Source organism: Ceratotherium simum, chromosome 1, assembly GCF_057802395.1.
Source record: "Ceratotherium simum simum isolate JZ-2026a chromosome 1, ASM5780239v1, whole genome shotgun sequence".
Taxonomy (NCBI): Eukaryota; Metazoa; Chordata; class Mammalia; order Perissodactyla; family Rhinocerotidae; genus Ceratotherium; species Ceratotherium simum.
In genome coordinates, this window is record NC_141900.1 from 94,662,791 (window position 1) to 94,687,241 (window position 24,451).

The 24,451-nt window shown below is 43.4% G+C and overlaps 1 protein-coding gene across 3 annotated transcripts in view; it reads right to left on the bottom strand.

The window, feature by feature from the left end:
* HIPK2 (homeodomain interacting protein kinase 2) overlaps nt 1–24,451 on the bottom strand; it is a 178,338-nt gene that overhangs the window by 16,876 nt on the left and 137,011 nt on the right. For 2 of the 3 annotated variants that reach the window (XM_087431656.1, XM_004430698.3), the window contains 6 exons: nt 22,492–22,654; nt 19,004–19,211; nt 17,957–18,078; nt 10,200–10,342; nt 7,227–7,406; nt 4,279–4,560 (listed from right to left, as the gene is read on the bottom strand). In XM_087431656.1, coding sequence (XP_087287782.1) covers nt 4,279–4,560; nt 7,227–7,406; nt 10,200–10,342; nt 17,957–18,078; nt 19,004–19,211; nt 22,492–22,654 — 1,098 coding nt within the window. The remainder of the gene's footprint in view (nt 1–4,278; nt 4,561–7,226; nt 7,407–10,199; nt 10,343–17,956; nt 18,079–19,003; nt 19,212–22,491; nt 22,655–24,451) is intronic. The other variant, XM_004430699.3, reaches the window with a different exon arrangement.

A 24,451-nucleotide genomic window follows, 5' to 3' on the forward strand; every position in this document is an offset into this window, starting at 1 on the left:
CATGGCGGCAATGGTCAGAGGAGGAGGAGGGAGAAAATTTATATTTGTTGAATTAATGACTGAAGAGAAATCAGTGTTTGCCAGTGATTAAGATGGCCATTTCTTCAATGGCATGGGACCCGAATCCCAATTCTGCTACTTAGAACCTTTATCAATTTGGGCAAGTCACATACCTTTCCTGGGCCTCAGTCTCCTCATCTATCAAATGGGACTAGAACTACTGGCCTTGTACACCCCCTCAAATGATGCACGAGCCAGTGCAGGTGAGGACACCTGGTGAATGTCACGGTTCCCTTCCCCTATAATTCACTGGCTCCCAGCCTGCCCCTCATGCTCTGGAGCCTCCTTACAAGTAGGGGTTGCTGACCGTCTATCTGCTCTGGCAACTCACGGGGCCACAGGGTGGGGTCAGGAATAATACTTTTGCCTTGGCATTCCTCTAAAAATTCTCGGCTATGTCATCTGGTCCTGGAGATTTAGTGACACTCTCAATTAGGTCTAAAGACGTGGGGTGACCATTATTTGTCTCATGTCGGCTCTAGAAGACACTGGTGATGGAGGCGCTGCTGTGTGATCCCGCGCCCCCATCCCCGTGAGCATCATCAGCCCCCTGCTGTGTGAGGCTGTCACGGTAGGGGAAGTACTGAGCATTTCCGGCAGAGCTACAGGGCTAGCCCTGGGCGTGAGCAGCAAACAGGAACTGAGGTTGGGAACACAGCAGATCAGAATCAAGATGCTCAGGGTGTAGGAGAAATCAGGTTTGGAAACGAGAATGGTCAGGGTCATGGAGGGCAGTCTCCACTGTTCAGACTGGAGCGCTGACCGGCTAGAGAAGCTTCCAGATGGAGAGTGGCCGAGAGGCACCCCAGTGGGCTGCGCTTGGGGGCACGTGTTTGTTTTCCCAGGACCAACGCTTTCCCATGAGCTCCTTAGTGTCTCCTGACAAAGCTGACCACCCACATTGAAGAGGAGACCCCAAATCCCCCTTTCCATTCGGAAAGTTTGTTCGTAAGTCCCATTCTTCCTTGCTCTCCCTCTCTCTTCGATCACTGCACCACTGTGCGCTCGATCCTATCCCACCTCTGAGGCTCTGCCCTGCCACCTCATACACAAATGGCAAGCAACAGGATACATTGGAGCATATGAGGAAGCCATTTGGTGTAAAACTAATTCAGCCTGAGCTTGTTTTTCCAAAAGGGGCTGTCGCCTTTGAACATGCATTGTATATCTGCTTTAAGCAATTAACATGTCCCAAAGACAAGAACAAATGCCCTTAAGATAACGACGCAACTTCCCCCACACTGGCATTTCCTTAAGGATAAGATTTCTCCCTATGCTAGGATTTGACTGCTGTGCTCATCCTGTGGCCACCCAGCTTGAGACAACAGGCCTGCTACCTGCCGTGCCCATCGAGACAGGAGATCTGATACCTGCTGTGTCCATCAATCACTGTGCTGACAGGGCAATCTGACAGGGCACTCTTGTGACTATTGTAAAAGGGACATTGCGATCATATGTGATACATGCTATTTAACGGTATATAACCGATCTGTACACCCCAATTCTTTAGTGCCCTTCCTTCCTTGGGGAAGGCAGGCCCCAGGCTATATGGTCCTCAAATTTGGCTCATAATAAACTCATCCCAATTTTGATTTATAGATTGATTATGGATTATTTGCATCCACACACCTCTCTCGCTGGAATTTGCAATCTTACCTCCTCTGCTGTTGGCCCACACCTGGCCAGACCTTTGGCCTTAAAAGGCCCTGTCTCCTCTGCTATTTCCTCAAGCTATTTTCCCTTCGAATCTGCACAGTTCTCTGCTGGTTTTTATGGGACTGATACTCTGTTTTGTGTTATAATGATTTGTACGTGTCTTATCTTGCTTATTACCCTGCAATCTCCCGAGGACAGAGACTGTCTACCTTATTTATGTAATACCTGCCGTTCTTAGCACAATATCTTACACTGGTGGGGCCAATAAATACCGTGTTAAATTTTACGATAATTCTGATTTCTAAGAATGAGCAATCATATTTCCCCCCCGTTTTTTTCTCATTCCAAAATGTAGTCACAATAACGTGACCCCATTACACAGTGGTTTCTCTATAAATAAAACAGCTACTGGTTTCTGTTTTATCCTACTCAGATTCAAATACACTTTCCTGTCGTCTTGTGTCCTAAAACACATTTTTAAGGCAACAATCATTTGCTCACTCCAGAAAACCTTATCATCTCATTCTGTGAGCTTCCCGTCACAACTGCTGACAGCTGAAACCCTGCACGATTACTCTGGTCTCAGCCTGCAGCTTCCTCCTTTTGGTGTAACGTCTCTGGTACACTTCATTATCCTGGGCAGGCAGGCAGGCAGTTCCCTGCATTTTTCATCTGACGAAGCTCTGGTACTCAGGAGCCCAGTGTCACTATTTGTGGCTGCTCCTCACACGTGCACCTGCCCATCAGCTCCTTCCCTGCCCTCCCCTAAGTGGTCTCTTCGAGTCATTTACAACAAGGTCTTCACACGCTGCCAAATATTCAGTTCTGTCTCTCTGGGGCCAGGGGCCTGCTGCAGAAGTCTGTGCCTTGGCTTTGCTTTGCGCTCCCAGCCCTGGCTGCTCTGGCTGGTGGCGAGATGGCTCCTCATCCTCCTTTTCCTCAGGCATGCTATTCAGTTCTCTCCTGAGCACATGTGTCAAGCCCGCGTCATTCCAAATCTCATACCTCAAAAATTATATTCCAATCTAGTCAACTGTCAGATGTTTAAATTGCTTTTGCTTTTTTTCAGTTGCGGCAAAGGGCTGTGCGAGGCTGCTCGGCTCATCTTATGCCCAATGTTACAAACATGTGGACTGGCTGCTCCAGGCCAGTGGCCAATCTGGGGCAAGGAAGAGCCTTCCTCTTTGTGAAGGGCTGGGCTGAGCCCACAAAATTCCTGGGCTGGGGGGCATGAGGCACTGGGGAGGACAGAGTTTTGTCTCAACTTGGGGCTCTTATCGAAAAGGAAACTGAGGCCAGTTCTGGAACAAGCAGGTGGGGAGTGAAGCATTGAGCCTGGTCTCCCCAACCCTGTGGCCCCTCTGGCACCTGGCACGATGCTAGGCCCAGAGGTGCTCCGTTGCATTCTTCTCTGAGGCAAACTGATGATCAGGCTGAGTCATGAAACAGGGAAAGAGGACACTTGAATGAGACATACACTGGCCCTATCACGAAAGAACGAAACAAGATACGGAGTCCATTATAAAGTTGGAAGGGGACGCCCCGTGCAGGAACAGCTATAGTGAGAATGTTTTAATCAGTCTAGCTGTACATTTTGTAAGGATTTCATGTGCGGGAATTTATTACCCAATCAAAAGGATTTGTGATTACTAATTAGTAACATTGTATCCAATCAAGAATTAATAATTGGGGCCTAATTGCGAATGCTAAGCTTTGCATCTGGTCACAGGAAGCTTGCTGGGGGGCAGGCCTCCCTCCTCTGGCCCTCGGTCCCAATGTGGGGAGCCAGCAGGTTAGGGTTGTGAGGCTTTGGGATCTGCAAGGCCCCGAGGCCCCTGGGGGTGCAGAAGGCCAAGGGAGCGACTGTTCTGGAGGGAAGTTCCAGGGGCTCATGAGGAGCCCAAGCCCACACCACACTCTGCTGAAGCCTGGCTGGAAAGCGTAGAAGAGGCTCTGGCACCAGGATTAATAGTCTTGCAAATATAATAAATATTTCTTCCCTCTCCTCAGGAAGCACACAGAGAGTAAAATGGGTTCTTACCACTTTGGAATAAATAGTAACGCTCTCTGGGTGAAGAGCCAATTGGCAGTTTGAAAGATTGGGTTAATCAGACACAGGGAAATTTCTGATTAATTGGACAATTACTTCAAATTCTGAGAGAGCCAAGGCAATGTTAGAGAAGTATTCTGACCAACTGGGAATAAAGTCAATAGCCTGAGGCAGAGATTTTTAAGCTTGAAACACACCGGCACTGTGCGCCTGCCTTTTATGGTCTCAAGTCCCCCAAATGTCTAGGGCCTGTAACTATTTTTTAAGACCAAAGCGATTCAAAAGTACTTTGGCTTTGAACAATTATGGAAAATCTGTTCGACACTCCCTTGAAATCACTTTAGGACCCTAGGACGTGGCAAAACCAAAACTGAGTTGCCAGGAGAGAGGAATCATCATGTCTGATGATGCAAAGTGGCCCAGAGCCACAGATAACTGTCACTGTGCGTCGGCAGCACACGGTGCACCCCGTCCTGCTCCCTCCTGGAAGGCTGAAGGTGGCATGGCCTCACCTGGTGGGGGCGTGCTTCTGTTCCTCCTCCTCATCCGTGTCGCTGCTGATGGTGATGACGCTGACCGTGGGGCTGGGCGTGTCGGGAATGACAATCGTCTGCCGCTGCCGCTCCCTGGTGGTGCTGGAGGCCCCGTCCCCCCACCCGCACGTGACGGAGGAGCTGCAGGCCGGGCTGCTGTGCACCAGGGCGCAGCGGGGAGGCGTGTTCTCCTTGACGCGCTTGGACCTCTGAGGGGAGCTGACAGCCTGTGAGGAGGACACCTCACAGGTGGAGACGTTTCTGTAACGACAAAGCCACACACACTCACAGAGGAAGGCCAGGCCCAGCAGCTCCTTCCAAGGAGCCCAATTGTCTAGAAACACCAGCTTTGCCAAATCTCCGTTAAAAAGCCAGAGGGCCAGGGCACTCATATCATTCTGTAACTGCAGAAGTGGCCGCCTCTGGAGCTCTTTCTTTCTGTTAGTCACTACACAGATGGGGACAGCAGCCTGGCCTTCCCTGGGCTCTGGTGTGGCTCCATGTGCCTGCTCCCAGCAGGACAAAGGGAGCAGCCAGGGCTCTAAGGAGGGGGAGACAGGTTGTGCCCAAGGATGGGGCTAGTCTTGTGGGGCAGATGCAATGCCCGGGATTTCAGGGGTGTCTTCCCCAACGCAGCCCTGTCTTCAGGGTCAAGCCCCAACTTCCCGAGTTCCATCTTGTCATCTTCCCAAACATACTTAGGTCTTGTTCTGGAGGGAGTTGGAGGAAATGGTATTTGCCACATAAAGCTTTGGTTTCTTCGCTAATGTCTGTTTTACTTATTCAACTAAAACTCTCATCTCTTAAGCGTTTCTGGATCTAACATTTGTGACCTTAAAGTTTAGTTTTTCCTCCTTCCTCCTCTGGGAAAAGGACATGACCATGGAAGTACCCAACTGCGTATAAAGAAAAAAAAAAGATTTTTTTGGATTTTGTCCCCGAGCCTCATAGGAAGCTTATTAGTCTGTTTGAATTGTAATGAAAAATTGGGAAAAGTGCAAGAAGAAAGGTGTGCTTAAAAACGGACCTAAATTTTAATCTTGATTTTGATGGACTCAAAATTCCTTACCAAAATAGCCAATGTAGTTTCCGGTCATGTTAGGGAAAAAATACATTACCTCTTCCCCTCCCCCCCAACCCCTCCCCACCGACTCTTGCTGACCTTGCTCGTATTTATACAGTGAGAGAACAAAGCCAAGTTGCAACGAAACTTAAGACTCTGATATGTCTCTAGAGATTCTAGCACCTTCTAGCTAAAAGGATGGCAGGAAGATGAAAATTATTCTACAAAGGTGGGTTTATTTAATTTCCAATCTAGTTACTGTTAGATATGTTGCTTGTTCCTTTTTGGGGGCTGGTAATAAATTTTTCCGATACGATTGTTCCATTGTTTGTACCATAAACCTAAGTATTTGTTACTGCTAGTATCTTATAATTTTGAGATTATGTTTTCACTACTCCAGCAGTTAATATACCTCCACTTGGAGTGTTAAAGACAAGTATGCCTCGCTGCACCACCCGACAAGGGAGAGCCTTCTGGTCTTTTAGACTGTTTTGCCTAAGGCAGTGGTCTTAAAAATAGGCAAACGCATAACTTTCACTATAATTATATTGATCTTGAAATGCACTGGCAATAAGCCTTCATAAAGCCAGCTGGGTGGTGAGTGGGCACCAGGGAGGGACTTGGCAACAGGCTGTGAGGCTAAGGGTTCCTAACGCCCCTACTTGCCAAGGTGAGGCACGAAGATGCTAAGCTCAGCCCAGGCTCAGCCCACTGTTCTGTGTGACCGCCCACCTGGCTGGGCATGACAGAGCCGAGGATCAAGATGGTGGCCTCTGTTGCCACCCAATCTAATAATGACATGGATGTGTTGTCACAGGGCTGCCACAGATTTGAGATGCATTTCCCCGAGTTGTCAGAAACACCCAAATAAGGAATCTTTAAGAAGGATGACAACTTGAGGGAAGTCAGCTTTTGTATTAATTTTTGAATGAGAATGAAAAAAGGCAGGCCTAATTTCTGGCGCCTGTATTTTATGTACTGGACTCCTTCCTCTTGATTAACCTATCCTAAATAAGCATTAATTGCCTCCAAGGCAGTGCCACTGGACAGAAATGTGGGAGCAATTCTGCAGCCGCACAATCTTGATCTCAAAATTTTTTCTTTTGATTTGGAAATCTCCTTTTTTTTTTAAAGTCAAGTTTATTGAGGTATAATTTACATATAGTAAAAGTCACCCTTTGGAAGTGTTTGATGACTTCTGACAAATGTACAAGTAACACCCAGCCACCCAGATACAGAACTTCTTCATCACCCTGAAGAGTTCCCTCCTGCCCCTTCCCTCCTACCCTGGTCCCTGGCAACTCCTGATCTGCTCTCTGTCCCTATAGTTTTGTCTTTTCCAAAATGCCATATAAATGAGATCATACAGCATGTGGCCTTTTGCTGATCTTGATTTTTAAGAGTTCATTGAGATGAGACTGGATTTAAAGGGAATGGGAAAGATTACCCTTCTGCTGGTTAACATCTGGGATTAATCAAAGTTATTGCTTATATTTAAGCACGCAGCTAAATGAGTTATATTTCTGACTTTACATTCCAAACAAAGCACATTTCTCCACTATTTTTTAAAAAAGTTATTATGGTTTCCAAAGTGCTACCTCAGAGGTGAGTCTGAGTGTTTTCTAGAGAAGCAGAAGGGGATGGAATTGCTCAAGGCCCAGGTACTGGACGCTGTGATTCCAGGACCCCACCCTTTGGGTGCTGGCAGGGCTGGGAGGAGGTGAGGCAAGAGGCAGGGCACAGACGCCAGAGTGAGTTCCTTTTTCAAATCCTAGCGCTAGCCACACCATGCCAGGGATCCAGACCACATGCTGACACTCCCCTCCTGGGGTCTCTCTCTTCCAGGGCGACTCTCACCACCTACCTCGCAGAGGACTGGTGCTGCTTACTCTTCCGGGAGGAGGTGGTGCTGGTTGGTTGCTGCCGCATCACGTGGGCCACGCCCACATTCAAGGGCTGGGCTGCTGGAAGGGTCACATGTCCAGTCAATAATGCAGGCTGTTGCATGATGGGATTGTAATGGCTGCCATGAGCATGTGTGTTCCTGAAAGGGAGATGGGACAATAAGGCTCCTTATTAGTTTTATAAACAGAGAGCTTCTTTTTAAGATAAAGGTTCCTCCTCAATTACAAGGCAAATTAAAACTAAAAGTTGGTTCTTACTAGCCCGTGGGGTTGTTGAAGAGATGAGCCCAGCCAGGCGAGCTCCTCGTTTGCCAGGTGCAGTGAAGTTGAAGTGCTGTCCTGATGGACTGGCAGGAACATACACAATTTGTTGGTGGGTGGGAAAGAGGGCATTGCAAGTGGGAAGAATGCCAAGTATGCAGGTTCAGCTCAAGCTCTGGGGAGAGGAGATAAATATTCCCTCCAGCTTTTAAAGTCTCCAAACAGGTGACTGCGCTGAGCATTTTATTTTAGAATTTACCAAGTGCCTTCAGTGGGTTATTCCAATCTGTGAGGTAGTCCGGATATCTTAGTATTTTATACCATTTTATAAACGAGGGAATTGTAGTTTATGTAAAAAAAAACTTCAAAGACTGGGAGCTGTATGTTTCTGGCGTTAGGCAGTGTTAACATTCTTTTGAATTCTCTCAGTGGCTAGCACAATGCTCAGGCAGGTAGCAGCTGATCAATTAATTATACACTTGCTGACTGAACAATCAGATTAACTGAAGGTTGACTAGACATGTGTAAAATTTGGTATTAAATCAAAATTAATAACAGTCAGACACATGTTGATATGGAAATACTGGCAGCCGTTATCCTGAAAATGGCTTATGTTCCAAAAGGTCTTATGATCTGGGTTGTATGAAGCTCAAAGATTTGTTTCCCACAGAAATATTAAAAGTGGTGATTAATTCAGAGACTTGCCCATAAAAGCCCATTTAACACATAATAAAATTAAAACTTAAAGGATAATTCATATGAATTTTTAGAATATTATAAATTATCTTTGCAACTTCGGGAAAAGGATGAATAGGAAAAAAGTAGGTAGGCACTTTCGTAAAGATTTTGACAGAGTCTTTTGGACATTTACATGGACTTTAGAAATTGATGTTATGGCTTCTTTACTTTGTTGTTGCTCTTTCTTCTACAGACTTGGCATGCTTTCTCCTTTGATACAAGTCTAGCATCGGTACTTCTCTTTTGTTTATTAGCCATCATTATGGATGCTCTTTGGCCCACACATGAAATGGAGAAGAGACTGGAAAGAAAGTGTGTTGACTTTAAGTGTTTTCTGTGGTAACCAAGTAAGGGAGGAGAAGGGGAGAGGAAGAAGAAAATATACATGAGTGAGTATGTGAGTACTGCTGAGATTAAATGACCTATAAATGCTGAAAGCAAAGGAAAAAAGGAGTACAGCATGTATGGTCTTTTAGGAGAAAAAGCGGTTAGTAAAAAACAATCGGTCAAACAGCTTTCCACTTGGTTGCTGTTCCTAAAGAGCTGGAGAGGGAAGGCGATCTCACTGAGCATGAACCAGTGTGATGGAGGAAGCGAAGGTAACAGATTTATTTATTGTCTGTCATGTACCAGGCACTGGTATAGTACATGTTAAATACAGGCCAAGTGCTTTGTATTGTATCTTAATTTAAACCTCCCAACAATCCTATGAGATACGCATCATCATCCCTACTTTATTGAAGAAGAAACTGAGGCTCATGAAGGTTAAGTAACTTGCCCCAGGTCATGCAGAGCCAGGACTGAACCCAGTTTTACCTGGTTTGAAAGTGCTTCCAATGAGTAGGGTGGACTTGGGGGGGTACTGTTAGTGGGAAGTGAGTGGGGCTGTGGGAAAGAGCCTATGTATTCTCTTTTTTTCACAAGTCAGAAAATTAAATGGAGAAACAGAGGAGGCTGCAGTTGAAGCCTGACTGGAGGCTTCTATCTCCACCCCTCTATGTTTTACTGAAAGCTCTCAATTCACAATAGCCTTTTGGTCAGAAAAGGAGCTGCAGGGGAGGCTCCAGGGTTGGAGACTGTCAGAGGGTGAGGGTTGTGACCTGCTTGAATGTTTGGGCTGAATGAGAGGCAGCCCAGAGGGCCATGGAAAGCTGGGACAACTTAGAGGGTTGCCACTTAGCTCTGCACTAGTGAAGGGGGGCACTGTGGTGGTGTTGGGATGGGGTGGGTAGGAGGTACAGGAAAAGTGGAAAGTGGCCATAAAAACAATAGAGCAAGGTGTCAGTGAGGAAGCTGGTGAGTAGGATGTGGTGGGGTGCTGGGAACAGACGCAGGGGGGATGGCGTGCTGGTGGCTGTCAGCTGGATGCCTCTGGAGTCTGTGGAAAGTGGACTTCAATCTATAAGATATGACTCTTAACTGAAGAGAGACACTCAGCAAACATGCTGGAGCTTACCATTCCAAATAAACCCCATTCTGTCAAGCCTTCCCCTGGGAGGTCTGATACGACTTCAGTGGGCCCGTGTCTCAAAACACCTCGAGAACACTTTCTAGAATTGTTTAGGAGCCATGGGGACTCTTCTGCATTCTTTCACTGGTGACAAATCTTTGTTTTCTGGGAGTGGAATTTAATTCTGAGAAACAACCAAAAATCATCTAGAGCCAAATGTGCTGAATTACATTGGTGATCAAATGATATAACCAATTTTGGGGTCGAAAATGACAACTGACCATAAAGTAATGAAACTGATTTTCCTGTGTCCTGGTATATTTATTTAAAAATAACCTCTCATCACACTGTACTCATATTCCACATATATTCTTTTTAATTTAAAAAGCTTTCTACAAACCAGGGTATTCAGGTACCGTCTACCCTGCAGCTCTCTGGGTCAGCGGTGGACACACCTCCCACACAAGCCTACTTTCCTGCTTACCTCCAGTCGGCCAACTGCTGGGTGCCTGCCATCGTCTCGGGAATGACAGTGGCGTGCTGCACCGACGTGTGTGTGGCCACTCCAGTCAGCTGCTGCCACGCCGGGGGAAGCAGGATCTGCTGGGTCCCACTTGGCCAGGCCTGCTGTAGAATAGAGGATGTTTGCAATCACCATGTTTGCAGTCACCATGTTTGTTAATCACCTGATCAGCCTGCATAAGTCAAGCACTTATTCTGTGCTCGAGGTTGTGCTAGACCCGGTGATGGGTGTGTGAGTGGAGACCTGGTTTTTGGCCTCAAAAACTAAGTTAAGGGGAGATAAAATTAACATATATGAACTAAATAGAAGATAAGTACAGGGGTAAAGAGTTGTATGGAAGGGCTTCATTTGTGTTGAAGAATGATTTATTTACAAATTTGCTCTAATGAACAATGCTCAGTGCTTCTAAAAGTTCATTTGTTGATTCATTCTGGCACACAATTATGTGCACGAGATTGAGGTAGTTAAATTGGGCCATACAAGGGTAACTCCTTGCCCTCAAGAAGTTTTCCATCTAGTATTCTTTATTTAATAGTTTACTTTTTGTTTATCAATTAGAATCTAGAGTTCCAACTTGTATTATCTTCTGACTCTAAGTTAACCTAATTCTGAGATCAGCAAATATCTGGTACTTGCCTGCAGCTGAGAGCAGGCAAGTGTGAAGTGAAATTCTTAGCCGGGACCTTAAGCTTAATTAAGAATTACCTCAACTCCTCAGAGAAAAAAATGAGACATAGAAAGTCACAGCTTGATTCTTTATAAATATTAAGCTTTTTATAAGAAATCTAAAATGAACTTTCTTGATTCCTCCTTGGATAGACTTACTGGTGTGTGTGTTGTGTTTTAAGCTCTCTATATCCTCAATCACTTTTCTGCTTGCCCTTGGTTATTAAACGATTCAGACTGAACACAGTTGTCCAAAGTTGGACACTTAAAAAAATGCCATTATGGTAAAATCCTCTTGGGCAGGACAAGAATTTAAAGATTTGGGATCTTAGTTCTCTCTCTCTCTTTCCATCAGGCTGGATACGACTAACATTGGGTAATTTATATAATGTAGTGCTCCACCAACTGTGCATATGTTTAATGTGTGTGCAAATAAGCACTCTGTAAATGGATTACAAATTTGAATCAAGGCTTAATAAACAGTGATGTATATAAAAACAGTATAACCATATTTTAGAGCTGGGTGGATGGTTCACGTGGTCCATCCTTCTCATGCTGTAGATGAGGCCCAGTGAGATCTCCTATACTTTTCTGATATTGCCTGTTTGCTTACTGATCTGTTTTGATATAGGCAGAAAGTTCAGGGACCACACATTATAAAGTAAGTGCTTAAGAAATATTTGTTGATAAAATTAAAGAAGCAATTCTACCAAGGCAATTAACAATATTTAATTGTATTTCAGGTTTACTGAATTCAGACACAGTAAGCAGAAAAATAATTTAATTGATTAAAACAGTTATGAGCTCAAAATGTTAAGTCAGTAACAACTTTGTTGGCAGTAAGATTTCTACTGGATTTTATGTGGAACTCATTTCAGATCTCATGAAAAGCGTGTGTTTTGACAAATATCATTTTTAAATAATAAATCTTGATGTCAAGCTAAGCACATCGTTTTTTTTTTTTTCCTATTTCCCTAACATGGATATTAACATTTTACCTCAAAGGGATAGAGTGAAAGACTGTTTTTGACCTCTTTCACTGACTGATATGTTCAACTCATTTGAGACGACACATCATCAGACATTTCTGTAATTTATTTTATTACTACTTTATAAGATTGGAGCTAATATTTCTTGATGCATATCGTGTGCCAAGCATAGAGCTACGACCATAAATAGATCTCTTACTTCATCTTAATACCAGCCCTTGAGGTAGGGACTATTATTTCCTCCCATTTCTCAGATGAATAAACTGAAACAAAGAGAAGTTAAATAACTTGCCCAGAAATATGGTAAACTAAGCATATATACTTATTGCTCTTTCTCTCTAAACCCAACTAAAATGATAGTGAAGAAAAAAAAAAAGTATATATATATAGATCCATAAGGACAAAGAGAACCCGGGAGGGACAACAACAGTTAAAAAGCCAGAAAAGAGAAGGGCAATTACTGAGTGAGCAGACTGAAGGAATCTAACGTCGTCTTATTAAACCATGAGGTTCCTTCACCCCAGTGTTCCCAGATCCCTGGTATGTAGGCTTATACCCTCCCCCCGCCCCCCTTCCCTCAAAGCAGGAAGCCAAAGAACTCTCTCTAGGGAAACTGGCTAATCTAAGTGGAAAAATCACAGATATATTCGAGGATCAGGGGATCTGCCAATGAAAATACTGGGCTCACTCCTTATCAGCCTATAGAGAAGCCCACTTTCAACAGTCCCCCCACTACCCTCAAGCTTTTCAAATAGTTTTTTAGTGCTTCAGTCTTAAATATGAATGAACAGCCAAGGATCAACAGATATTAAAGGAAGCTTCTAAAATGAAAGAGACTAAAACAAAAAAGAAACTCAGAGGAAACCAAAAAACAGTGTAGGAATCGCAAGAAAGTTTCCAAAAATCTATAATTAATGTCCTCACTGAGCTAAAAAAATAATATATATATATCTCCATGAAACAAGATGATATATAGGAATATATATCTATATATCCATAGCTCTATTCTGGGAAGAAGAAAGAACTCTTGGAAATGAGAACTATGACAACAGAAACTTACAATTCCATAGGAGGTTTAAAAAAAAAGTTGAGAAAAAGCTCTTAGAAAGCACAGTTTATAAAGAGAGAAAATAGCGGGAAAAAGATATGAAAATCATTACATCAAGTCAGAAGTATCAACACCTAATTAATAAGAATTACATAAAGAAAGAATAGAGAAAATAGAGGGGAAGAAATTAACAAAGGAAAAATAAAAATTTCCAGATTAAAAGGGCAAATAGGGTGTCCAGGACAATGAATGAAAAAAGACCCACAAGAAAGCATGTAGTTATGAAATTTCAGAGCACTAAGGACAGGGGAACTCTTAAAAGCTTTCAGAAAGAGAAAAAAAATAACAGACACTGAACTTCTCAATACTATGCTCAGCACATGAAACACACAAACCTCTTATAACTCTGGAAGAGTTTGGTGTTGCATAATAATAGATAGAGGAAACTAACCAAGGAAAAGATGAGACAACCATTAACTCCAGGAAAAATAAATTGTACAGGAAAGGAAATAGAATCGTAGTATTTTATGAAGCTCAGCTGAGAATTATATTATATAATATTGATAATACTAATAATGTAAATAATGCAAAGTGGTTGAATAAAAAAATTATATGGGAGGAATGGAAGAAAGGAAGAGTGAGTGAGTGAAGGAGAGAGTGCGCATGTGAGTGCCCTTGTGTGTGATGGGGGTGGAGTGGGTTAGACAGCTAAGTCTTCGTCCTCCACAGTAGGAAGTCAACTGATACCTAAAATGGAAAAATCAGTGAAGCAGTTGAAGCATGTTATTTAGAAACATCGAGTTAAGTAACAAAATAAAATGGTTAAAAATTATTGTTTTTGGGGAGTGGAAATTGGGAATGGCATAGCACAGGAGACTACTATTTTCTTATAAGTTTGTGGTGGCATTTAACTTTAAAAATTATGTATATGTATTACTTTGAAAAAGAATTAAATTTAAATTAAAACATAACTTTTCCAAAGTCCTACAGCCAGTAAGTGGTGGGGCTGGCATCTGAATGTGGGCGATCGAATTCCAGAGCCCATGCTCTCAGCCAATACACTCCCTCTGTTTATGGAGATGATACACAAAAATGATGGCCCTACTCAGGATCAGGCACTGGTGGTAACTGCATAAAAGTGGTATGAAAAAGTCTTCCTTATTCATTAATATCAGGCACCAAGCAAGACAGAAGCAGACAGCAAGACAGAATGGGTAGAAAACTGGTTGCTGAAAATGTTACCAGATGAGGTTTTGAGTGAGAAGCATTGAAGTTTTGTATTTTGAACAGTTTAAAGAGTTCAAGCCAACAGTCTGTCTCTAGGGAAACATTTAAAGGGGTTCAGGTGATATGAGGTGATTGGCTAGAAGAATGCAAAAAACTTCTTCATGGAAGGGTGGAGTCTACAAGATGTGGCAAACAGAACTCTCTACCTCTTGGGGGGGCTCTGAATTTCTCTTCCAGTCTTGCTAGTCAAAGGGGGTTTTGGATCCTGTCATTTGAAGAGTGAGATAAGTTCAACACTGTCGCAAGCTAGAACTGCACTTCCCATTTTTACAGCTTTACCTACTCACTCACGATTTCTGATGGTGGTCCAGATGCTAGCTTGGGCGTGGAGCTTGGGAGGACAGAGGTGACAGCTCCTTTGAGGCAGTACCGTAAAAGCTTTACTGCTAAGGCAATCCATAAAGATCACTCATGTCATTGAAACGGGAGGGTGGCATTACACCCTCTCCTTCCACGCGAGCATCCTCCGGGTGCCCTAGACAGACTGTTTCCCTTTGAGGGACATGTGATGCTGCTAGGAGGTGGGGAGGAAAAGGTCAAAGCAAACAAAACTAGCATGAGGAATGGATTCAAAAGACTCCATCTCTAAACTTTCACAAATAAAACCCTTGAAAAGGTTTAATATTTAGATAAAAAGAACAGTGCCAACTTTTTGGATATATTTAGAGTAAATAACAGTATTTGGAGTGCCTCTGGCTGATACCTATAAATTTACCCCGAGAAAAATGAAGGCATCAGTTTAAATGTATAATTATTGCTTTTTTATAGCCACCATACTAGTTTTATAAGTTAGCTTCTTTTTGTCCTTTGAAGGGACCATTTAAAACTATCTAGGAGAGAGCACCACCTTCATCTAACATATGGGCATAGATTAAGTGACAAGCAGAGAGAGAGGAAAAAAACAACCAACAAACATAAAGACGCAATTGATAGTGGATAGGGCAGGAAGTTTTTTACTTAATGTATCTTAGAAGTCTCTGCATGTTAAGACACACGGGTCTACCATGTCCTTTATAATGGCTACATGGTGTTCCATTTTATGTGCACATCAATTTATTTAACAAATCTCCTACTGATGAACATTCAGATTGCTTCCAGCAGTTCCCTGTTATAAACACTGCAGCAATTAAAATCCTTGTTCACGTATTTTTTGTTCACTTTCCCAATTACAGCTTTAAGTTAAATCCACTTGGAGATTTACAGCACTCTAGAGACTCTTTTTCATGTAAGCAAAAAGTACAGCTCTTCCCTGCTATGATTAAAAGACTGAAACACATTCAGAAATGCTGAGCCTATTGGTTTCCACCAAACTGAACAATGAATGTCTATTTTAGCAAATAAGAAACGCTAATTATTATTTCTTTCAGAGATGGTTCCTGGCTTACTAGGGCTAAGTGTGCAAACACAAAAAAGGATCTATAATTACTCTCTGAGGTACATGTGAGTTCTATAGGTTTTGGCTCACAGAGGAGGAGCACTGGGAGACTGGTCTGGATTTCTGCCCCTCAGATAAAGTAGGAACAAGCTACTTTGCCTCTGGAGTGAGCTGTAGTTCTTTCTCTTTCTCGGCCCTTTCTGAACTCTCTACTACCAAACTGTGCAAAAAAAGGAAACTAGAAGGACCAGCGTGAGAGGAAGGAGTAGAAGGCCTACTTTAAATGCAGAAGGTTTTCTGTTTACAAACTTTCAGCAAGACAAAACTGTGTGTGCCACCGGAAGCTGGTGTCAGTGGTCACTTGCAATGTCAGTTTGGACATAAGAACAGAGATGAAGAATGGTTACTATCAACCTGAAACAAGCTGTTCCAGAAAACGGAAGAGATAATAATATCCAACATATTTTGTGAGACTGGTGTAACCTTGACACCCAAATCAGATAAGGATTCTATAAGAAAGAGAAATTATATGCCATTTCTCACTTATGAACTTAGATGCAAAAATACTAACTATGGTATTTATGAACAATCCAGTATTTAAAAAAGCATACAGGGCCGGCCCTGTGGCTTAGCGGTTAAGTGCGCGCGCTCCGCTGCTGGCGGCCCAGGTTCGGATCCCAGGCGCGCACCGACACACCGCTTCTCCGGCCATGCTGAGGCCACGTCCCACATACAGCAACTAGAAGGATGTGCAGCTATGACATACAACTATCTACTGGGGCTTCGGGGGAAAAATAAATAAATAAAAAAAAATTTAAAAATGCCAATTGTTCCTAAAGTAAATATAAATTCAATGCAAGTCCAATAAATACAAACCAGAGTTTTTTGTTTTGGAACTAAAATTCTTACGTAAGAGTGAAGTTAAAATTCATAGGGAAAAGTGAAGGAACAAGAATGGACAAGGAAATTTTGAAGAACGATATGGGAGCAGAGCCTTCCCTACCAGATACTGAGATAAATATTAAAGTTATAATCGTTAAGACAATGGGATATTAGAGAGGCCAGTGGAATAGAATAGAGAGCCCGGAACAGACTTACGCAATTTGACTACATTAAAATTAAACCCAGGGGCCAGCCTGATGGCATAGCAGTTAAGTTCACACTTTCCGCTTTGCCGGCCCAGGGTTTGCCGGTTCGGATCCTGGGTGCAGACCTGCTCACTGCTTATCAAGCCATGCTGAGGCGGCGTCCCATAGAAGAGCTACAACTCTACAACTATGATATACAATTATGTACTGGGGCTTTGGGGAGAAAAAAGAGGAAGGCTGGCAACAGATGTTAGCGCAGGGCCAATCTTCCTCAAAAAAAAAAAAAAATCCAAAACTTCTATTCAACAAAAGACACCATAACTAAAGTTTCTTTGGGAACACATTGAGAAAAGCCTTTGAGAACCTACCTTATTTATAAATAACAACATCTAAGTCAACATTTAAGCTGTCCTTGACGCCCAACAGCAGAAATGATTACACAGAAGCAGTATGGCATGGTGGTTAAGATACAGATGCTGGCATCAGACTTCTTGGGTTTGTGTCCTGGTTCTATCACCTAATTGCTGTGTGACTTTGAGACAGTAATTGTGTCTCATTTTCCCTATTTGTCAAATGGAGACAAATACTTTACTGTGTTGCTGTTGGGATTAAATCAATTAACAACTGTAAAGTGCCTGGCATAATGACAATGTATTTGTTACTAAGGTTCCAGTCTCATTAAGGATTGATTACTACTATCATTGCATCACTGTGTTACCTTAAATTTCCACAACACTTTACAAATTCTCAACCACTTTCACCTCTGCAATTTCACTCTACCATCAGAGCACCTATGTGAACACATAATGAAGGTTGCAGCTCACAGCTTCTAAGATCCTGGTTTTTCAACTAATAAAATAAAGAGATAATCTCTAAGGCTCCTTTTGGCTCTAAAAAAAATCAATTCTATTTTACAAGAAAGAAATGTGAGGCAAAGAAATGTTAACCGACTTGCCTTAGGTCACAGAGAGTTATTAGTAGAGTCAGGATTAAAACCTAGGTCTCCCATATTAATTTGCATTATAGAAATTCAATAATAATAATTTCCCCAGACTCTTCCTGTGTCTAAATTTCTTCTTGGAAGTGTAAGCTAGATACTTTGGAAGGTAATTCACCTGGGGATCATTCAGAATATTACTGATATATTCTAATGACTCGAAGTACCTAACTCATTGCCTGGGAGGGAATTAGCGGAGATATATCTCTTTTGTGAACAACATTAACGTGGATAATGGCAATACCAGTAATAATAAAGAAAGAATTACCTGGGCAAGCAGACCTGGTTGGATCTGAAGAGGCTGAGCTCCTGGGGCTTGAGTGACAATGGGAACTGCATTTTCCATTCGCACGGAATAGCCCGCATGCTTAGAGGGAGAGGCCTGTAGTCCTGTTCCGGACAAAGGGTAAGGGAGAGAGGGGCGAGGTGAGTGATGAAGAAAGCCTTCCTAGCCAGCTGTGTCAGCTCTCAACTCCCCTTCGCACTGGTTCCCCAGCAGGTACTGCCTGGTCCTTTGGCTGTCTCCCCTTTAGTTTCTAACTTAAATTAAAAAAAAACACAAAAAAACAACCTTGAATGTTGTCAAAGACTAGAAGGTCAAATTAAGGAGTCTGTAAAGCCAACAGTGGGACAGATACGCTGACAAATTACAAAAGGAAAACAACCGCTTCTGACATCAGGAGAGATCTGTGTATGTCAAAGCTGGGGTGTCGGGGAGGGAACATATGAGCCGGTCTGGAATTGCACTGACTCTGAAACTGAGCAGCCACACTCATGCTTCCACCACGGGGTTTGCAAAACCAAATTCTTGAGCTTTCTGCTTACATTGTAACCAAGTACACAGTCAACTCTAGCTTCTTAGTTTTCAAGAGAAGGGTGCATGGCCAAAGAATCATTTAGGGTGGACTGGGAGGTTCTTTCCAGACAGATATACATTCTTCACGAGAACTGGGACTATGTTAGTTGTCAGAGACTGGCAGTTTTCTATAGATAAACCACACGTGGGCTATTTCATGCAAGGAAACGTAGGAGCTGACATCAGCATAACAATAGGAGCACAAACAATGTGCTTAGACGAAATCACTGGCAGGTGGTGAGAATAACAACAAATTGACTTGGCGCTGAAGCCCAAGTCCTACTGTTTCTAGGCTGGCCACCTCAGGACGCGGGTGCTCAAGTTCAGTGATGCCAGTGCTCCCACGGAAAGAAATGAAGAGGGCCTTATTCCAGGGAGGTCGGCATGACAGAACACTGCCAGCGCCCTGGAGGTCGTCTGGTCAGAAGTGGGTGCGAGGCTGTGTCTGCTCATCCTTACCTTGGAAGCCAGGAGGACACACGATGAGAGCTTGCTGGAAGGGGTCAGGCCGGGCACAGATCTGGGCTGCTCCCGTCTGCAGGGGCATGCTCCGCTGGGCCACTGCAGCCATGGATGCCGCTGAGGGCTGGTAGAGTGCAGAGTGGTAGTTTAGTATGGAGACCTCGGGATTGGCTAAGGAAATAGTGGCACTGGTGGAGGTGGGAGCCTAAAGGAATGATGGGGATTAAACAAAAATAAACAAAAATAAAAAATGAGGGAGGTGGCATGTTGGGAGGCACAAATCTAAATCAAATAAATGAACTCAAAGAAGAACAAACAAACAAAAACCAAGAGCAAAAAGCAAAAACAGAGGGGAGTGGAAATATAGTTGAAAAGTCTCAGGGAAAAGCAGGCACCTGCAGCCACACGAGACACAGAATCACCTTTGGTGCTTATACTCAGGCCTGTTCCTATCATTTGGGGGACAAGGACGAGAATGCAAACGGATGCCTGCATACCATAAGTCTAAATACTGTAAAGTTAAAAATTAGGCTAGAAACTATTTATTTTCTGCCCTTCTACTTTGACAAATACACCTTCATAACAACCTGGGAGGCCAGGTGTGAGTTCTGGATTCCTGGATTCCTTGGCTCTGCACTGAAGCATGGTGATGGGGGACAACTGAACCCCTGCCTTCCTTCTCTCCCTGCCCCAGCTCTGTCCTGCAACTTGAGGGGCTTTGGGTGCACATACATGGACCTGCCAGCCCACATGTCCAGGCTCTGTTCACACTTGCCTCCCCTTGGGCCGGGTGGTGTAGTTCACGCTTGGGAGGATGAATCCAGGAGGCCTTTGCAGGCCCGGGCTCCCAGGTACCCAGCGCTCAGCATGAAGCACACGTACTGGAGAAGGGCCAGAGTAGGGCCTGGAAGGGGCCCTCTTGCCCAGGTCTAGGGGCAGTACTGTTTACAGATACCCTTAGGGGGCTGCAGAGCACAGTTATTGCAAATAAATATGCTACAGAAATAGGCAGGGAGAGGAACCCGCTGGGACTGGGGTTACTTGTTTGAGGTCGGTGCATTCTTAATGCTGGTGCTCAGCTACTAAGGCTGGAAGGCAGAGAGAAAAGATGCTAGTGGGTCTAGAGAATTTAAATGGAGATGGCTTAGACAAATATAGAAATTATGCCCTCATTTCTCTTTCAGAAACAGACATCATTTGAGACTGAACTTCCATGTGAAGCAAGGCTGCAGAACAAAAATAAATTCTAATTTGGGAATTCTCCAGTTTCACTCTTAGTCTTCTTCACACTGATCCTTTAGCAAGAGAGGTGGAGGTTACCAATGGCCTCTAATTCATCATTGTTTACAAAAGGTTTTACCACTAGAGTTTACAAGGACTAAAGAATAAAGAGGAAAAGAGCCACAGGATATCTTGGACACATACAAAAATAGAATGTCAGGAGGGGTATGTATGTGGGTCAAATTTGATAAAAAGAATAAGGTCTCGCTTTACATGTTTTTTATACTTAGATTTTATGCTAAATTTCAGTGCAAAGCAAATGAATTTGTTTGAAAGTAATTACTAAACTATGTGGCGTACATGTTTGGATTTTAAGATACATATCATAACAACAAGTGTCTGTGTTTGCAGCATCACCACCGGCCTCCAGGTAGTGTGATTGGGAACACGTGTGCGACATGTCTGGGTCTGTGTTTTGTTATTGATGACATGATTTGCATTTCCTCTCTGTTCTCTCCCTGGCCCCATCTCTCCTGGAGGCTTCCCCACATGCACATTTCCCACTGTCTGCTCAGACTCCACATGCCAAAGTCCAGACTCTCCTCAGGTCTTAGTGCCTCGGGGCTTCCCTCTTTGGGGCACCAGTATCCTCTAGGTTCCCACGCTGGCTCTCAACTATTCCACCTTTTGGTCAGTCACTGGTTCTGCTGCTGCTTCCTTCGAAATGTCCCTGGAACCCACTGACTCTTTTCAATCGCTACTTCCTTGGCTGAGGCCTTCTTCCCTGGTGCCTGGGATCTGTAAGTCTCTGAATAGTGATGATATGGCCTCCACTTCTTCTCTTCCAATTATTCTTGGGCACAGAGGCTAGAACATTCTTTCCAAAAGACTACTTTGTGCATGTCATCACCCCTGCTCAAAAATCTCCAATTACTGCCTAATGAACTCTGCACATGCCCCTTGGTTTGGCACTCTTTCTTTCCCACGGTTTGTCCAACCTTTCCTTCTAATTTTTTCTCTGTTCTCATGCTTTTGGCACCAGCCAGATAGTCTGTTCACTGTGATGGGGTTCTGGTGATGAGGAACAAAACCATGGTGATATTTTGTCAAGAAGCTCACATGTCTGGCTGTGGATGCCTTGGCCTGAGGGTTGGGCTAGGCGCTGGGAGGGGATGTTTGTTTCTTTGGACTCTAGTTGTTAAAGGGCATTAGCTCTTCACCCTAAGGAAAGCTTTAAGGACAGCAGATTCCAGGCGGCCTCTCCTACAGTTTAGGCAGAGGGAGAGAGGAGAGGCTGAGAAGTAAAGCTAGGTCTTAGCAACCCAATGCACTGCAGGAATGGCCTAGGAAAATGGGGTCAGCGACCCTTCAGTGACAGGAGGGGACTTGTCGAAAAAGAGTGGATGTATTCATTCATACTTCAGGATTAGAACATATACACTTCTCTCCTTTGGAGGAGTGTGTGTGTGTGTATACACACAAGAGTGCTGTTATTGCAGATTGATATTAAGACTGAAAAAATCTAGGGACACTTCTTTGGGAGAAATGCTAAGACTGGAAGTTGGCAGTAAAAGTTCCAGATTTCAGAGGCAGCCTGAGCTAGGACTCAGAGATTATTCATTCAATATATTTCCTGGGTGTCATCCATATTTCAAGCAGTGTGTTAGGTGCTGGATTCTGCTAATTTTCTGCAAAAGGTTGGAAATCGGTGGGAAGAAAACCTGTTTCCTGGTCCCTTTTAGTTCCAGCTGCTGGGATTCTGGTGACAGACTGATGAATTGATTTTCCCCATGACGTGGAGAAGGGACAGGTTTTATATGTCCAGAAAGGACATCATGTGGACCCAGCAGTGTGGGGACCAGGGGGAGGAGCCTGGACTGGATGAGTGCCAGCATCCCTTCCAGTTCTAGAATTCTTTACCAGGCAGATGCCAGATATAAAAGGATCATAGCATCTCTTTTACCTTTTTTCCACATCAGGACAGATGGAAGCAGTAAGAGGTACCATCTCAGAAACAACTCCCTTAGTGAGTCATTCCTGGGACCTTTCACTGGGGCCAGCAGTCAATCCAAAGAGGGCCTGGGTCTCTCAAAGGAAATAACCTTGGAAGCAAACACTTTCTCAGAGTTGAATATGACAACAGAGGAATTTTGTTTCAGGAGCAATTTTGTCTTCTGACTAGGTTTGGTGGGAAAATAGGAAAACACAATTCCTGATGCTCACGCTGTCAGCCCCGCCTGTCTGCCCCTCTGCTCCCCACTTACCTGGTTGTGGACAGTGTTCAGCTGGTTGTTGAAGGTCATGGTCAGGTTGGTGGACGTGCTGGGGGCCACATGTGTGATGAAAGGGGTTTTGCTCTGGTTCACCGTGTCATACATATTCACTCGTCGCTTGCAAATCTCCATGTTCTGGAAACATGATTTGACGCTGTTCATGTGAAAGGCAGAGACAGAGGCATAAGGGAAATAGAAGAGAGTAATGTGGGATAAAGGGGAGGAAACGGAGAGAGAAAAGCAGAGAACAGTTAATCTAGCAAACAAGACACCTGGGGAAACTTAACTTTACGTCTAAATTTCCTGGATTTCTCATGCAGAGTCTGCATTTGCAAGAGTTAACGTTATTTGGATGAATTTCCCCCACTGTCTTACTACTTCTCCCATCCTGGATGGGTGAAGGTGCTCCACAGCAGTGGACATGATAGCTCTCACTGCATTTCCTCATATTGCTAATCTGCCTCCAACTTCACTGCTCATTCCCAGCTTTCAATGTGGTTTCTGGTCCATAAACAAATGTGTAAGCTCTCTGATTGGGAACATTTACATAGCAGTTTATGACCTACTCCACCTTTCCCAAAGACAACTCGTAGCAGGCATCCTTCCCAGCTACTTTGGGGCACCAGCTCCATCTAGGGGACAGCCAGGGAACTACCCAACCCAGTACCAAGACTCTTGTCACTTTCTCCCCACTGGAATTGTACGTGTGATGAGAACAATAATATGAATAATTAAATAGTGGCTAACATGGATTGAGAGCTGTGGGAGCTGTCTGCAAGCACTCTTTCACTCAGTCTTACAACGACCACGAGAGGGAGATCTGATTGTTGCCCTATTTTACGAAAAAGGATGAAGTTTAGATAGGATGAGCACTCTGCCAAGGGCAAGAGCTAATTACTGGCAATCTTCACATATACATATGCATCCTCTTTAACTCCCTTCATCCTTCCTATTTCTTTTCTAATTATTGCCCAGTTAGGTGAAATAAAAATTCTCTCCCTCCTTTTCTTCTTCCATCGCATTTGTGAATCAAAACAAAACGCTAATTATGCAAGTATAAAAGTGTTGCTGTTAGCTGAACCTATTGTGGTAATCACTTCACAATATATGTAAATCAAACCATCATGCCGTACACCTTAAACTTATAGAGATGTATGTCAATATTTCAAATAACACTGGGGGAAAAAAGTGTTGCTGACACTAGCATCAAGGAAAAGGAAAGACACAAGTGGCCTCAATCATTCAAGTTCTTGAAAATCCAACACAGAGTGTCCTCCAGAATTTACACATTGTTTCTCATTCACGTCTGTGTCTTCTTCTAATTAAACTTACTTTTCCTCAAATGCTAATATTCAAGATAATAATACAGCATGTAAATTTCAATTTTAGAGACTTATTTTAATTATAAATACTGTAATAACTAAATATAAATAAAATAATAGTTTTCTACTATTTTAAGATTACAAATGTGTACTATAGGTATGCTATATTTGGGGCCAAGCAGGTGCTCGTGGGCCATCCCAAAACATCCTTTCCATGAAAGATGTTCCAAACTGACTTAGACATGCTCAGTGAATCTTCTTTCCTTCAGAGTTAATGACTACTTACATTGGCCATACAATGCACATGAAATAAACATTTACTGACCGATGACCCTGGAGAGAAAGGAAAATGTATTCTATGGTAACCAATAGCTAAAAGTACTACTAATAATGCGGGTAATGCCAACGTGTTTTGAGCCTCTACTAAGTATCAAGCACACTGTGAAGTGCTTTCACATGGAGACTGAAGGAATAAAACAATAGATTTTATATTCTTTTTGGAATGTATTTAAAGCATTCAATGGTTTTGTGACAATTTAACCCAAAGCTTTTAGACTCAGAATTTTCCAACTGAAAATGTTGAAATGGTCTGAGTTTTGAGTTTCAGGAAGAAGCAAGCACTTTCACTT